General features: G+C 44.1%; 1 protein-coding gene across 1 annotated transcript in view; it reads left to right on the top strand.

Annotated features, from left to right (window-relative positions):
* The window catches only part of LOC144818575 (ovochymase-2-like), a 482,736-nt gene that overhangs the window by 352,143 nt on the left and 115,142 nt on the right, over nucleotides 1-15,451 (top strand). Inside the window, exon 16 of the mRNA XM_078676114.1 lies at nucleotides 13,318-13,504. Within this exon, the coding sequence (XP_078532240.1) occupies nucleotides 13,318-13,504 (187 nt within the window). The remainder of the gene's footprint in view (nucleotides 1-13,317; nucleotides 13,505-15,451) is intronic.

The raw sequence follows: 15,451 nt of genomic DNA, 5'->3' as shown, positions 1-15,451 counted from the left end.
GGCCTCCATGTGGGATGCTCTGACCGTTGCTAGTTCTTTCGACCTCCCCATGGTGAGGATGTCCGCCAAGGGTCTGCCGCATTTGTAGAGGCTGTTTTCCCTGAGCTTGGAGGAGTAACAGTATTATCTGGGCCCTGATTTCCTCCTGTTCATCTTGAAAACCACATGTGCTGGCCAGCTCTTTTAAACGCCCGTGGAATGCGTCCAACGATTCCTCCGCCTCCTGCTTGGCCTGACAAAAGATAAATCTCTTGTAGTCTCTGTTTGCCATAGGCTCGAAGTATGCATACAGGGCATTGAGTAGTGTCCCATACGTCTTGGGGGGCCTCCACCAGCGTCTTGTAGATGCGATGTATGTTTATGCCTCCTAAGTGGAGGAGCAGTGCCTTGCGCCTGTCACAAGCTATACCTGTGCCTTCAAAATAGATTTGGAGATGGTCAGTCCAGTCTCTCCATCTAGGGGCGAGGGAGGAGGGGACACCGTCCACTACGAAGTGCTCAATGGCCGGGATCGAGCCATCCTGACGCAGCCGTGGTCACACCTCGCAGCATGTGCACTGCCTTTCTACTGGACTGGGGTGGCAGCCGCCTGGCTGAGATCGACTGTGGCGAAGTTGGGCCTTGTGCCGCGTCTCATGGGTACTTAGCTTGTCCTCTTCATCGACTTCCACCGGGGGCGCTGGGGGCCAACCACGTGCGTGGACTCAGGCTGGGGGGCTTAGGGTGGACCACTTGCCCGAGCGCTGGTACTCACAAGGGTTGTAGGGCCTCCACTAATGGCAGCAGGCAAGCCCCTTCTGTGGCTGCAGGGCCACAAGTAGTGGCAGCTGGCTTGCACTGTCTGGCTGGCTCTTCGCGTGGTTGCAGGGCCTTGATGAGAGGCAGTAGGCTGGCTCACAGTGTGGCTGCAGGGCCTTATCTCAAGGCACAGGCCACTCATGGTAACCAGCTGATTAAGAAAGCGGCGTGAGCTCACCACCACCTCGTCGCCAATGTAAAGGGGCCGTTGTGCGGGGTAATTAGTGCACGCTGCAGTGGCCACAATTAGGACGTGACTCGGGTGCTTAGTTTTGTCGCGTGATCCGACTGCCGAAGCCGGGCCACGCCTCTTTATTTTATACAAGCGCATGGCGCCATGCGCCAGCGCTAATGCGTAATCTCCGTGCATGGGTAGACTGAACTGCTACCCCACCAGAGAACATTACACTGCCCTTGTGCAGGCAAACAACGTTAATTTATATCCGGTGTAACCCAGTTATTGTGAAAGGTAGCAGTTGACAATGGATGGAGAGAGACAGGCCTGGATTAAAAAAATGAATTACAGTGGTTGGGACACAGTTTAAAGCAAAGGTGAGCCGAAGAGAGGGAAAGTCCCTCGTTGTTTTATGTAATAATGGCCATGAGTACAGTGGCCATTTGTTAAATAGAGAGATGTTGCTTTAGCTTTCTCTTTTGACTGAGATGAATCTGAGAGACAGAGAAGAAAATCAAAGGGGCAGATTCTCAAGGACTTATCGCCGAGTTATCGGCACATTATTGCAGCCAAATTAGCAATACATTTATCGTCCATTCACAAGCCGGTGCTAACAGCCCATATCACCAGTTTACCTGCAATAGCAACCCCCAAAAACATTGCCACAGATGACCCCGGCAACTATCGCTAATGTAATGCAGAGTAGGCGTTCCGGTGCAAAAAACAGCGAACACACCACTTCGCAACATTCTCAACGACTAGCAAGAAAAGCGATAAGAACACAAAGCATGCGGTAAGGGGCGTTAGCAGCAGGAATTTACCACCTGCTCTGACCTGGTGTAAAGTTGGACAACAACCTGCACCATGAAAGGGAGCCCAGCCCAGAGCCAAACCAGAAGAACAACGGATGCCATGGAGCCAACGACCATGCAGGTCCGACACCCAAGAGGGCCACAGCACCCACCACCCCCAGTCCAGCAAACCCTCCAGGGACCCCCCCTGGACCCCCCCAAAAAAAATATGTGACATCAACTTTACGAAATCATGAACAAAACAATTTGCCTAATGTCGCACAAGTACAACACTCAACATGTATGTGAGGTCGGAAAAAAGGAGAATCACTCAGTCATCTATGAATTGCCAAACAGATCATTTTATGGCAGGTCACCTCTGGACAATCTGTAAGTCACAGCCTGCAAAACAAAATTCAAGATAGGAAGGTGCATCATGCACTCATCAAAGGACAGAGAGAGAGAAAGAGAGAGAAAGAGTGAGAGAGAAAGTGAGTGAGAGAGAGGGAAAGTGAGAGAGAAAGAGAGGGAGAGAGAGTGAGAGAGAAAGAGAGAGATGGAGAGTGAGTGAGAGAGAAAGAGAGGGAGAGAGAGTGAGTGGGAGATAAAGAGAGAGAGGGAGAGTGAGAGAGAAAGAGAGGGAGAGAGAGTGAGAGAGAAAGAGAGAGAGAGAGACAGAGAAAGGAAGCGAGGGAGAGGGGGAGAGAGTGCCGACACTGCGGACCCAAGCCTCACTGCTCACCTGCTGTCCACAGTGTCCCTTATCTGAAACAGAGGCCAGATTTAGGAATGGCAGATTACATACAATTGCACATGCCATCATCGCATGCCCGCCCCTGTGCGCACACGCTGCTGCACCCCAGCCCCTCCCGCTGCCCTGCAGTGACTACCCGCCCCTGCGCACCCAGGCCTCACTGCTCACCTTCCGCCACCGGCGTGTCTCCAAGAGGGCCGACCACATGCCGGTACAAGCTCCGAGCCCAGGGCCCATGACCTTGGCAGCCCCCACATCATGCAGCCCCGTCCTGCGGGCCACCAGGTCACACACTTGATTCTGGGTCTTGATATCGCAATGGCCAAGAACATATCAGTGCACAGGGCACAGGGCATCATCGCAGGCTGCACACCCGCTCAGCCCTTTAGGTGCCACAAACTCTCTGATGCCCGAGGCAACGCCACGAGGCGGTAGGCCCATGCTGCCCGCTGGCTCAGTTATACACTGCGGTCCAGTAGGGCACACAAATCCTTAGCAGTCTGGACCGCGAGGATGGGGCATCATTGCAGGCTGCACACCCGCTTAGCACTTAAGGTGCCCCTACCTCAGTTCATGTGCTGTGGTAGGGCCCTAGGCCCTCATGAATGAATAATAAGCGCACGGACACACCCAGATAGAGAGTGGAAATGGCGTTGAGCACGTGCGCCTGGCCCTTTGTATTGGTAGGGTCACATGTCCTGTGACACGTGTGCTAGATGGGTGGGGCATGGGTGTAAACCAGCAGTAAGGGAGTGGCTGTGGCATGCTGACAACTAGACCTGTGATCAGCAGACCACTACAAGGAAGACCTGGGACATTTAGCGTTGTAGTCCCCCCCCCAAGCAGAGTGGCTGCCTGGCGTATGCCAGTCCAACGTAAGGGTGTGAACAATGACCCCGGGGCTCTGGGCATGGTTCCGTCCTAGGCTGGACAGGGAAGTAACTGATGCGTGTGTCCGTGTTGTGGTGCCGGCACCACCTGGACCGCAATCGTCAATGTGTCACCCTGTGACCCAAGTCCCAGAACATTAGCAACATGGATGTAAGGGGGAGTCACTGACCCTACATTCATCCATACTGCCACACCTGAAAGATCATAGACATGAAATATCGGTGTGAATATGAATGTTTAATGCACATTCAGTGGAGTGTTGTAGCTGGAGCAGTACAGGGCTATGCAAACCCCACTTTGCATTGTTGCCCAGTGGAGGGCCAGCCAGAGTCCTTCTGGGAATGACAAGTTCAACAGAAGGGGAAGAGTTCAGTCTGCAGTCTGAATGCTGTGTCATTGGTGACCAATCAGAATATGGCAGTCCATGTCGACATTCAAGGTGAGTGTCACAGAGTGTATCGGGGGACAGTGGAAGGTGATGATGCAGAGAGAAGAACCAAGCAGAAACCGTCAACATGGCGCAGATAGATGCTACCGTTTTCTTCTTACCAGGAAGTCAGATTCATCCGCATCATCGTCCTCTGCTGTTTCATGTGCCTCACGTGTGGGTGGTGGTGGCCTGTCTCCAACACTCTGTGGCAGTGATACCTCAGGGGCTGGAGGTGGAATGTCTGCTGCACTATGTGGCACTGACACTTCATGGGACGGAGATGTGGATGTAGTGGTAGCAGCAACATTCATCAGCACCAGGCCTTGTGGCAGAATGCCATGAAGAGGGTCTTTAGGTCATTGAGGAACCCAGCTACCACTTGCTGGTGTGCAGCCATGGCAACCGCTCGTTCCGCCTGCGTCCGCTCCATGGTCTCCATTAACCTCTGCATGTGTCCCAACTCCTGAGTGACATTGCCGGAGCCACTCCGACTAGACAGTTGTTCTTGTCTCAGAGTCAGGACTGCAGCGATGTCAGCCATGGTTCGTTGGAGGGCAAGGAGCGGACTGTGGGTGTCCGCCAGGGACTGTGAGTGGTCCCTGATGGGACTTAGACACCCACGTATGGCATCTAGTTTGTCTGCCATGCGGTCGAACCCCACCCGCACATGTTCAGCCAGCTGCTCCTGGCACCCTAACACACGGCGTTGGAAGGCCATGTGGTATTTTGTGGGGGTCCCGGGAAGCAGCCATGGTGGTGGGTGCTGCCTGCTGTGTGGTCTGTGCAGGGGGTGGGGTCTCATCGCTGCAGCTGGGCTGCCTTGCTCCTGGAGGTGGGCTGCGGAGGCTGTCCACAAGCTGCATGAGGGCATCGGGGTCGAAGGTGTGGTGGTCCTCTTCGTCATCAGAGAAGAGAGGTTTGGACTGCTCTGCAGGAGGTGTTGGATTTCCCTCTGCAATGTGAAGGGGAGCTGCGTTTTAACATTGTGTTCACATGTATGTTGCCGCATTGTACATGTTTATATTCAGACTGCATGACAGTGTACATTGTGACTTTTTGGGAGCAGCTGACTATTTGATGCGGGACAGTGGACATTTCAACACCAGCACGGATGTGTGTTTGTACTTGTACATCATCATCTCAAATTCCCCTGCAATGCCAAATGTGATTGGCCAGTTTCTACACACAAGCTGGGATTTGGGGGTCTGGGGCATGGTTTGTCCGCAGATGTGCTCTACTTAATTGTGCATGTGTGCCATTGTGCCCATCTCCCCCGTCCGCCCTGGTCCCTGGTCATTACTCACCCTGGTGCTGTTGTGTTCGGTCATGTTGAGCTGTGTCCGGTCCCCCAACTCCTGCCACCGTCTCCCCACTGATGATTGTGGACACCATTTCCACCATCTTGCCCAAGTCCTCCTGTGGCACTGGACTCCCATCTCCCGTCTGCATTGCTGCCTTCCGATTGTTGGCGAGTTTGTGCTTGGTTTTGCGCTTACATCATTCCAGCGCCTCTTGACCTCTTCCATTTTCCTCTTCAGCACTCCGACTGCATTCACCTTGTCCACAATGTAATGCCATATTCAATTTTTTGTTGGCAATGACATAGTGGAGGTGATGAACAGTTGTTGATGGTGTTCTACCACCTCCGTTATCAGGATCTGTTTATCTGCGGACTGAACCTCTTCATCCTGCTCTTCTTGTCCTTGCCTTTCCCTGACCCCGAGGTCCCAGGCTGGTCCTCTGGGGAACTTGTGGGGCTCTGGTTGTCCTCTGTACTTGCTCCGGCTACCTCCATTGTGCTTCACTGCTTTTGGATTTTGTTTGTTTTTTGTTTTTTTTTACTTTTAGAGTGATTTTTCCAGCCTGACGTGTGTGAATTTGCAGGCCTGGGGAAGATTGTCGCTGATTTTTTTATTGAGGTTGGGCCCATCGCAACTTTTTTCGCATTGGGGTTTGCTTTTTTATCGCCGTCCCGGTGACTTTATCATGGACATTTGACGCGTTATCGTGAGACAATTGCATGGTACCGCCATGTTGGGAATACAACGTTAACACAGCAGCATTTTCCCGCGATAGACTGCGATGTGAAGAGTTGCATTAAGCTAATTTTGCAATAATTATCACATGTTCTTGTGAATATCCACCTCAGTGAGCTACTGCAAGTGTTATTTCCAGGTTATTGCGATGATTATGTGGCATCTAGGAAAGAACTGCAGTGTGTGTCTGAGAGAAAGAAGTAGATCAATATAGAAAACATCATTTAGACTATGATCAAGAGGGGAAACACACACCTGAGACTCAAATCAAGAAAATTAATGCATATGAACGGCACAAGAGGCATGAACATATGTGATAGAGGATGGGAGTACCGAATGAGCTAGTAGGAGACTAAGGAGTGGTGTCAAGCAGTAGGGTGGAAATGTAGCAGAGATAAATTCGCAGAATCCATGTCCTGGCAAGTGCCCTAAAGAGAAGGTCTTGCCGCAAAATTCACTCCACATCCTTCAAAGTCTTGCAAGCCATAGCAGTCCCAACATGTTCCATCTCCATTATACCCAGTCCCTTCATCGATTAGGCTCCACTGAAGAACTTTCCAGATTCATGTCTTAAAACTCTAAAACTACTGGGCAACCTGTAAAGTCATTGGTAGGGAAATCTTGGGTGGCAAACTTTAGATTTACCATTCTAGCAGCATGGTGGTCATTCAAGGGGAATGCGGTGCCCACAACTGTTGGATAACCTGGAACCCTACCTTGGAGCAGAACCCACCTCTTCCAGATTCAACAAACTCAATAGAAGTGGGCTTTTCAAGAGTTTCTTGTGAGCTGATCTGTTAGACTGCGACTGAAGAATGTTGAATTAAGTTTTTTTTTCCTTACCCGTCTGGACTCTAATGCCCTCTGTTATTCTGCTTCACATTTGCTTTTATCCTCTTTCTGGCTGTATTCCTCAGCCCTCTATGTTATCGCAAAGTTACACTGAGCACTCCACGAAACACAGAAATAAATAGTGATTCCATATGATTTGGGTTGTTTTACCTTACTTTATTGCCAGGATGTAGTGAAACAGTAGGTTTGTTAAGCATTCTACATCTTCTTTCCAAAAGGATTTCTAGAGAGTTCATAATGCTCTGGATACATTTCTTTGTTCCACTAGAATCCAGTGGAACCTTTTCAATGCTGTGTTAACGTGAACTGCTTTCTTTATATCCAAACACACTATGGCCTCTATTTTTCTACTTTGTGGAACAACTGAATGTTTTTGCTGCCCTAGGATTATATTGAGTTACAACAACCCCGCATACTGTGGTGACCTCTAACAGCTGTGACAGCAGAATATGATGCATGAAAGTGTTCACTGTACCACACATTCAGAAAGGTGGTCCAGCCCCGTGACACATGCAACTCGTGAAGTTAAAAGGAAGAGGATGTTACCAGGAAGGCAGTGCAAACACTATGCTTTAATACTTCCCCCCACATTGTGTGTGTGGTGTACAGGCAAAGTTTGAAAACCATGGAGAAATTAAACAATTTCTCCAACGTTATGCCAGCCATGAGGAGATGTAAGGTTTTGCGAAATACCTGTCTACAATTGCTAGTATATAGGGATTTGCATGAAAAGAAATGGATAGTTGCTAGGGTGCGCCCATGTACCACTCTTGGAATTCCCACTTGACACAAAGTAGCTACTGTGGCCAACTTTCCAATGCATATCCTCATTTGCACAGGAAAATAAATCCCATTTGTGCCAGGTTTGTATTATAAAATTTGCATTAACCAGGCACAATTTGTTAGTAAATCTGGACCTGGGTGTATTTTGTACAATGTAGCACCCATGCCAGCTGGGAAAAATGAGAATACATTAAAACACTTCTCCTTGTTAGTACACAAAGACATGTTTACCATTGATACTAGATAGGACTTTACATCAAAACCCAAGGGTGAGAAAGTGGAAATGCACATGTACCACCCATGGGACACCCCATTGAAGCAAAGTACATTTTAGATTTACTTCCAGCACAAAAAAGTTTTGTTTTGTAAATGTAATACTTTATCAACACTTACTGCTGATCTGATTCACTTTTTGTGATTTTGTACCTGTGCAAAGTATTGCTAAATCTGCCACTCTAACCTTTCTTTTCCCAATATGTGGGAAATTCCACCTTGGATGACACTCATGATGTGGTACCGCTAGCCGCTTACCTGCACAGGAGCGGGAACGCTTCCTACTCTGTAAATAAAATATACTATAGGGATATATTATTTCTTATGTAAGCAGTCCCAGTATGTCTATCCTTGCTGGGGGCCCAGAAAACCTGTCATTGTGTACCCTTACAACAAGAATCATACAAAAAGCTGTCTGGGTACTAAATAGGGAGGTTTATTTACAACCCCGGATTCAGCTCAGTAAATGCAGAGGAGAACAATCACGGACCACTCCAAACCTCGGTCCTACTCACTCATTTGGGGCACAAGCCGTACTTTGGGCTTCGTTTACAATGAGGCTGCGCCACCGAAGCATCACTGCAGCACAAATAGAAAGAGGAAAAAGCATCTTGTGATTGTTTATGTACAGGAAGGTTTCTTTTCCTGCAGAATAAGAACCATCCCTGCAACGCAGTCACCCATGCACCGTAGCACAAAGAGGACTGCTTTGGAGCATGGCAGCCCATTGTGCGCCAGCGCATTGGAAAAGGACAGGCATGCACGGTGTCTGATAGATACGGCGCATTCCTACCCTTTTCTTTTGCCATAGGGAAGCACACCAGGAAGGCCTGCAGTGCTACCCTATGGCGAAATCTTGTAAGTAAGGCCCTTAATTTGTAAAGGAAGAAGTGCTGGGGCCCAAAGATTTGCTCAGAAGACACCTGCTGGTGCTCTTGAAAGTCAAATGCTGAATACTAAGGCTGCATAGTCTTGATTGCACCTCAAGCCTCTTTAAACCACCAGCAGATTCTGCCTGTCATTGAATCTCACTCAGGGGAGTTATTTTTCATCCCGGCTTTGGCACGGTTTTGTTTGCTAAAAAAGTCAGGAGTATCCCTCCTGAACCAGGTCTATTAGCATGTGTGCACTTGTTACAGTACTGTTTGCACCCCACATGTACACTCGCACATACCTGCAAGATCTGCGTGCCTGCAGTTGAGGCCTATACCATTCGTCAATCATACGGTAAAGTCAGTGTAGATCTATATAGTAAACTTCCGCACCTCAACTTCCGGTCAAATAGAACAATGTCTCCTGATAAACAATTTCTAAATGTATTTCCTCGCTTTAGTTGAAGAAAAGGAGCTGCCACAACATAACGCAGTTTAAAGATATGTGTCATATGAAAATGAGTAAACAGCGATCACTATCGCTTAAAATGTCCAGCAGAGTGGATTAAACGCAAGCCACAGCAACGGCAACTTAAAAGGACTCCTCTGGTGAACGTCACCATGATTTACTGCCAGAAGCCAGCGTAATTCCTACAGATTTATATACATCCAGAGGGTATTTCTCTGAAGTGATTATATGTGATGGGGACTTCCATCCTGTCACTTAATGCTCCATTAGTGATTCTCAGAATCGGCCCATTTGCGAAAGCAAAAAATGCTTTTCACATGTATCAAACCCTATTTTGCATACCGGCATTTGGAAGGGGCGTGTTTAGGGCATCCCTTCCAAATACCGAATCGTGACGGTATGTAGGAATGTATTGTGACAGTGAATGCACTCACAAAACACTTGCATTTTACCACCAACTTCAAGTTGGTGGTAACCCTTTCGCAAACGGAAAGGGGTCCGGCGGTACCCTTTGTGAATGTATACAAAAACTTGTTTTAAGAGCAGGCAGTGAGACTGCTCTTGAAAAATGAAAAGATAACTATTCATTTTTTTCTAAACGCAACCCATTTTCCTTAAAGAAAAACGCGTTGCATTTTTAAAAAAACATTTGCTTTATTTAAAAGCAATAACGGACATGGTGATCTGCTGACCCCAGAAGGCCACCATCGCCATGATTTTAGCGATTCCTAGGGGGCCGAAAATTGCGACCTACCTCATTAATATTAATGAGTTAGGTTGATTTGCAACCCCCTACAAATAGCGATTACCTAATTGGGATTTGCAAAAAATCGCAATTAGGTATTCACTGTTACAAATGATGATACATGTAGTGCTGTATGAGGGGTTTTAGCCTCATATAGTAAGCATTGGTACGAGAAGAAGGTATTTGGAGTAATGAAGATTGCCGTTAAGTAACTGAATCAATTCAATTCAATTCAAATGATCTTTATTCGGATTTTAGTGCATCCATAAAAGTACATACAGAATGAATATACAATTAAAAAACAGGTTAAAAGCATATATAAAAGATTAAAAAACTGATTATACAGTAACTGAATCATTCCTACTAAGCCAGTGCTCCCATTTGGATTTCAATGTGGGAGAGCATATAGAAGTAGTGTTATTCCACGTGCTCCAAAATTGCTACTGCTTGTGTAATATGGAATAATATATTGCTTTACTCTTTTACAGCCCTAGTGAATTGACATGTATGTGCGTGTATTTGCTCACATTCTTTAAATGCACCAAAGCAAAAAATGGCCTAAGAATAGAAACTCTATTCCAACCATAACTACAAACTGGATATTGTCAAAGTGTAATATATATAGCTGAAAAAAACACAGTTAAGGGTTAGTTATGGTTCAGCGAACGCAAACCCGAAAATGCACTGAAATTCGCCAGTTATAGTATACAATGAGCACCATAACTCAAGCCAGTTCCCATGTTTTGCTCATGAGAGACATTTTGGGGCATATTTACTAGCCTCTATCGCCACAGGAATGTCACTTTTAAGGACGTTTCTGTGGCTATAGGGGATTTGCCTTATTTAAAGGTGGCGTTAAGCCTCTTAACAGTTTGTAAATAAGGCCCCCTTTCATACTATACTTAGCGTGAAAGGGGTGGGCAATGGGTGTTGTGGTGGGCGTTCCGCCACAACACCCTTTGATTTTGCCGCTGCCTCCTATTTACAAGGGTGACGTAAATCGGAGGCAGTGCCAAAATTAGGACCGGGGAAAATGCTTTATTTCTCGTTTTTGCTGTTTCTGTGTGTACTAAATTGTGCAGCACATATAGACACAATAAAACGCCAAGAATGATTGTTTATGTGCCGGAAGGTGTCCCTTCCTGCACATAAACTATCATCAAAAAATGACGATTTGCAACTTCTATGTTTGCTGCACAATGCAGCACATATAGAAGTGTCAAATTACCATTTGTGATTGTTTAAGTGTAGGAAGGGACACCTTCCAGCAAATAAAGAATCATTCCCTCATGCTAAGCAGCTTAATTTAGAACCAGTGCTAGGGAAAATGCAGGGATGTGCCGTATCTTTGTAAATAAGGCTCACACCTGCATTTTCAGAATGGCAAAGTGTGGCATTCGCATTTTGTGCTTAAACGCCACGCTCCGCCATTCCCTTGTAAATATGCCCTTTATGCTTTGTGCGCCATTGGCAACGTGATGCACTGAGCATGGCAGGCAGCAGTTAAGTTAGAGTGTGCTTTGCATATAATGGTTTGTGAATTTCAGTGACCTTTTGAGTCTGTGTTCTGTGAGCCACAACTGCCCACAGCCTGTGATTTTAAGTGAATTTCTATGTTTTTTTTAATGCACTTCAATCACCTGACATGTATGCAGTCTTAATTGCACAGGAGCTTTGGCCACGCCCTACGCAGGTTGGCCACAGAGCATCAAGTTTCGGCATGCCAAGTTCCACGCAGATCTGTGCAGGGAAAAGGTTAGGTGAGGTAGAGTGTCAAAAAAATATTTTTTCCAATTAAGCGCCTATTGGAATTTTGCTCACCACTATAGCATAAACTGGTGAACGGATTTACACTAAACTTAGCAGGAAAGAACAACAGTGCTCAGGAAGCAAGTTTTTTGGGGTTTGGAGTAAATCTATTTTGTAGTTTGTAAGATATAAGCGTTTGAAAAAAGTGCTTGGTGGGCCTGAAAGGAGTAACATATATCTGTATCTTGTTAATTATGTTTGCAGATTCGGAATTTGCTCATTCTGTCAATCACATTTGAATTTTTTCAAGCTCTGATTAGCTGACGAAGGTCTTTTATTATGGCTTGAATTATCCTTCTTTCCACTGTCACTGTCACTAATTCTCAAATTATGTACCATGTAAACAATGCACAGTGAGGAGACCAGGCGATGGAGAGGTAGGTATGAACAGAGTAGGATAAAAAACCTGTAAAGACGCATTTTGCATAAGGTAGAACTAACATTAAAAAAAAAACACAAGCATGTAGCCGCTATTTTGTATTCAGAAAATGGGTGTCATGTAGCCCAATATACATTTTCTAGAACATTTGCAAATGTTGCACCATTTGAGAAAAAGACATACACATAAAAGGCAGCACTGTAAGCTAGTTCAAAAGAAAGAGAGAGTTTGGGTGCATGAAGAAAGCCACAGAACAATCATTACAAGTACATATAGCAAAAAAACTGCTTCATGGACAACAAGCTCACAAGTCCTCAAAAATTTGAACTCGAGAAATATTGGCAAGTTTTTAAAAAAAGAGTAGTTTCATCATGGTTATGCTTGAGCACATGAACTAGTAAGATGCATGGGTGGCGACAAGGTCTGTTCACAGTCCAGGCCCGGCTGGAAACCTATGCATTGCAAAGCCAAAGGTGTGTGCCAGGGTAATGATGTGAAGCATCAAAACAAACAAAACTAGACTGATAATTATCGCGGGCCGTTGATAATATGCCCCGAAGTTTTTAGTAACATGAAGTAGATTCAAAAGTCAGGTCTCTTCTTAACAGACGTTTATCTTGCAACTTCACTGAGTTACTACTATTGTGCAAACTGAGTTTATAGCTGAATCAGTAAGTAAGGGTGGTTTATTCATCAAGTCTTCAAAGAACACATCATTTAATACAGTTAATGGCACACATTATAAGTAGATTCACTAATCCTATGGTGAATGAACTCTAGTAATAAATGTCAAGTGTAACTCTCATTTTAATGTTGTTAGACCACACAAGAAACATGTGCTAAGTGCACGTTCATGTTATGTAATTGTAACATGTACAGGAGTAGTCAAAATTGTGATGAACCACATACTTACTCTTGGATCTCTTGCACTGTGATTATACTCAGTGGCTAAGCATGTTTTACTCCTGGAAACTATTAAATAAGTGACACGTAAACCTGGAGAACGATACAATCACTCAAAAATGCTTGGTGAATCAGGACTGTAAAATCAGTAATAATTCACACCCAAGATGAGTAAAACAACACCAGTCACAGAAAGGACGTTGTGAATAGTACAATAAATAGATTCATTTAGCAATCACAGCCGCCGCCATCTAGACATCCTCAGCACAATGTTCTATTGTTTGATCCAGAATTGAAATCAAGATGTTTTCCATGTAAATATTTTCTTCTCACTAATTCTCATTCTTTTTTCCACAGGGGGATTCAGGAGGTCCTTTTGTTTGCCAATCCAGTGCTGACAAATCAGTTTGGGAGGTTCACGGTATCACCAGTTTTGGAGCCCTAGGCTGTGCTGTGAACAAGAAGCCAAGCGTCTTCACGCGCTCCTCTGCCTACATCACATGGATCGAGCAGCAAATCAAGAAGTACACCTATGAGGTCACAAGTAGGTGCATTTGGTCCTTTGAAATGCATTTGACCAACAAAAAAAATTCAATTCTATTGTTACTTTATTAGATGAATACATGCAGACTGGTTCAAATTTCAGCCACCTTATGTTTGTTTTTATGAGCATTTTAAGGTCACTAGGCTGGCTGGTATTGTGCTTGACAACATTCTGGTGAACTTATATGCATCATATGCTTGGAAAATGGTTATACCAAATGTATCTCAATATAGATAATTTAGTAGGCCCAGTAAAAATTGGATTCCAATCAGTGTTCTTCAGCAGAACACAAAACAAAATGCTTACACTGTTCCAAACAACGTCAGTCATCCCCAACGATCATAGTGTTGCAAAAGACGTCTGCTCATCCTATAAGCCATTTTCATTGAGGGCCACTTTGTCAACCCAGTAGGATCACAGTTGAATCCCACTGTTTTAAAACGGTGGCTTTCCAATCTAATATCAGGGCCTCATTTAGAGTTTGGAAGAAACTGAAAATCATTCTAATTCTTATGAAAATGCTATCCAGTGAGCACAATCCACTGGCAGAATTTTATCCACAATATTATCCCTATGGTGGAGGAAATTCAGTCAACTGGTAGTTCTCCGTATTAAGAGTTTCCTCCAGAGATTGGAGGATTTTCATTTTCCTTGAAACTCTAAATGACTTCCAGAGTTCAAAACACAACTTACTACTGCATGACCAGTAATTTCTTGTTTGCATTGTCCCACAATTCCTCAAAACAGTTGTAAGAGTTATAGCTTTCAATTAATTCAATATATATTAGTTATTGTAGCTTTATTAGCTAAGAGTGCTATAATAATGTTTGATATTTTTGTTTAGTAAAGATAACAATTTTTGATGTGATTTAAAAAAATGTAACTAGTATTTTTTATTAAGTAGTTGCTTGTTGATTTTGTAGGTTATCAGAGTGTGAAGTTATTAAAAATACAAAGTCTTTTTTCTATGTTTAGTCCATTTTTATGTTACATTTTAATTGATAATTAAAGACATACATTATTTGTTTTGTTTTAACTATTTTAATTAATGTAGTATCGTTTGTCATTTTTTAATGTAAAATGTATTTTCATAAATGTAATTAATTTGTTTTTTTATTTATTAGCAGGTTGTTGGGTTTGGAGGAGATAACAGTGGGAAGTTGTTGACAATATAAATCATTGTTTTTTACTTTTAATAACTTTTTTATGTTAATGAAATTATTCATTGCTAATAATTATGTCAATTATATGCCAAATTCATATTTTAATTAGTTGCTTTTTTAATGAATTGTTAATTGGTTTATCAGTTTAGTTATACAATTTTGAGTATCATATTAATTTATATTATAATTTGAAACTTTAAAATTTTAAATAAATTACATATAATGGTATATATATTCAATATACTTAAATTATGCACTCATGGAGTGAAAGAGAGAACATACACAGAAGGGTGTAGTGATTATAACATTTGCGATTTGAGAACTGAAATACATACAAGTTCAGCTTTTGATACACAGTCATGGATAAAAGTGTCTGAGATGCCTCTTCCTTGCTCTCTCATTCATTGATCTGTATAGGCAGCTTGTGCACCAGTAATGCTATTCTTGAAGAATGCAAGAAAATGTGTCTTTCATTAAGAAACTAACTCATTCAAGGATCAAATTTCTGAATGTTTTGTTTTATATAAATCAATCAATCAGTAGATTTGTAGAGCGCTACTTGTGAGGGTATCCTAGCACTGTATGTGTGTAGGGCACGGTACTTACTTTGGTTTTACAGTGAAAGTTGAACTGAAGCGTGCTCCAATTGTGCTGCTTCCAGTGGGTTGCTATTTTAATATCACCACTGCCCCTTATTAAAAAATGTTGATATCATAAAAGATTGAGATGCATGCACTGACAATTTCTGTAACACGGAAAACTCCCTTTCTCTAAGGATGAACCA

Source organism: Lissotriton helveticus, chromosome 2_1 (assembly GCF_964261635.1).
Source record: "Lissotriton helveticus chromosome 2_1, aLisHel1.1, whole genome shotgun sequence".
Classification (NCBI taxonomy): domain Eukaryota; kingdom Metazoa; phylum Chordata; class Amphibia; order Caudata; family Salamandridae; genus Lissotriton; species Lissotriton helveticus.
Note: the sequence above shows the minus strand (reverse complement) of the source record. Positions and strands in the feature narration are given on the sequence as shown.